General features: G+C 45.5%; 1 protein-coding gene across 1 annotated transcript; it reads right to left on the bottom strand.

The window, feature by feature from the left end:
- Nucleotides 1–102: 102 nt before the first annotated feature.
- LOC102765906 (olfactory receptor 51I2) lies at nt 103–1,047 on the bottom strand. Its single transcript, XM_006752603.1, has one exon. The coding sequence runs from the start codon at nt 1,045–1,047 to the stop codon at nt 103–105; it is 945 nt and encodes a 314-aa protein (XP_006752666.1).

Genomic DNA, 1,047 nt, shown 5'->3' with positions numbered 1-1,047 from the left:
AAAGCAAATTTTAAAAGTCTTGTCAAAATAAACCTGGAAAACTCAAATTTGTTGAATAACAGTAAATATCTTCTGAGTCTTGCCTTTCACCATGATTCCTGCTTAAAACTTGCTTCCCAGTAGTATTTTGAAAAGCCTCTGACGAATCTCCTTGGTTTTGATGGAATAGATGACAGGGTTGAGCATTGGAGGAACAAAAAGATAAACGAGGGACATCAATGTGTGCACATACTGTGGACCATGCCTCCCATAGCGAGCTGCCATAGACACCCCAACCATGGGCACATAGAAGATGAGCACAGCACACATGTGTGATACACACGTGTTGAGTGTCTTTAACCGTTCCTCCCAAGAGGCAATGGCAAGTACAGAGTGTAGTATAAGCACATAGGAGATGAGAATTAGTGCAGAGTCCAGACCAAAGGTAGAGATGACAATGAATAGGCCAAAAATATTATTGATGGTGATGTCGCCACATGGCAGGCGGATAAGATCTGGATGCAGGCAGTAGGCATGAGAGAGTACATTAGCCTTGCAGAAAGGCAACCTCTTCAGAAGGAAAGGCAATGGGAAAACCATACAGAAACTTCGAATGATAACAGACATGCCCATGCGTGCTACACGGGCATCAGTGAGCACTGTGGCATAGCGCAGTGGGTTACAGATGGCCACATAGCGGTCAAAGCTCATAACCAGCAGGATTCCAGACTCTGTGAAGGAGAAGAAATGGATAAAGAACATCTGAGCCATGCAAGAATCAAAGCTGATCTTCCTTAAGTGAAAGCAAAACGTGGCCAGTACTGTGGGCAGCGTGGAAAAAGACACACCCAGGTCATTCACTGACAGCAGGGACAGGAAATAGTACATAGGCTGATGCAAGCTCTGCTTCTCCTTGATAATAAAAAGGATAAAGGCATTTCCCACAATGGAGACAATATAGAGGGTGCCAAGGAGCAGAAACATCCAGTGTTGGGAGGTCTCCAGCCCTGGAAGACCAGTCAGGGTGAAAGGAGGAAACTCTGAGCTGTTGTGGGGGTGACCTCCCAT

Source organism: Myotis davidii, unplaced genomic scaffold (genome assembly GCF_000327345.1).
Source record: "Myotis davidii unplaced genomic scaffold, ASM32734v1 scaffold2030, whole genome shotgun sequence".
In the NCBI taxonomy this organism is placed as follows: domain Eukaryota; kingdom Metazoa; phylum Chordata; class Mammalia; order Chiroptera; family Vespertilionidae; genus Myotis; species Myotis davidii.
This window is presented reverse-complemented; position numbering and strand designations above follow the sequence as displayed.

What these genes read in the sequence shown, in the direction of transcription:
- LOC102765906 (XM_006752603.1), bottom strand. Translation starts at nt 1,047, where the DNA reads ATGGGAGGTCACCCCCACAACAGCTCAGAGTTTCCTCCTTTCACCCTG.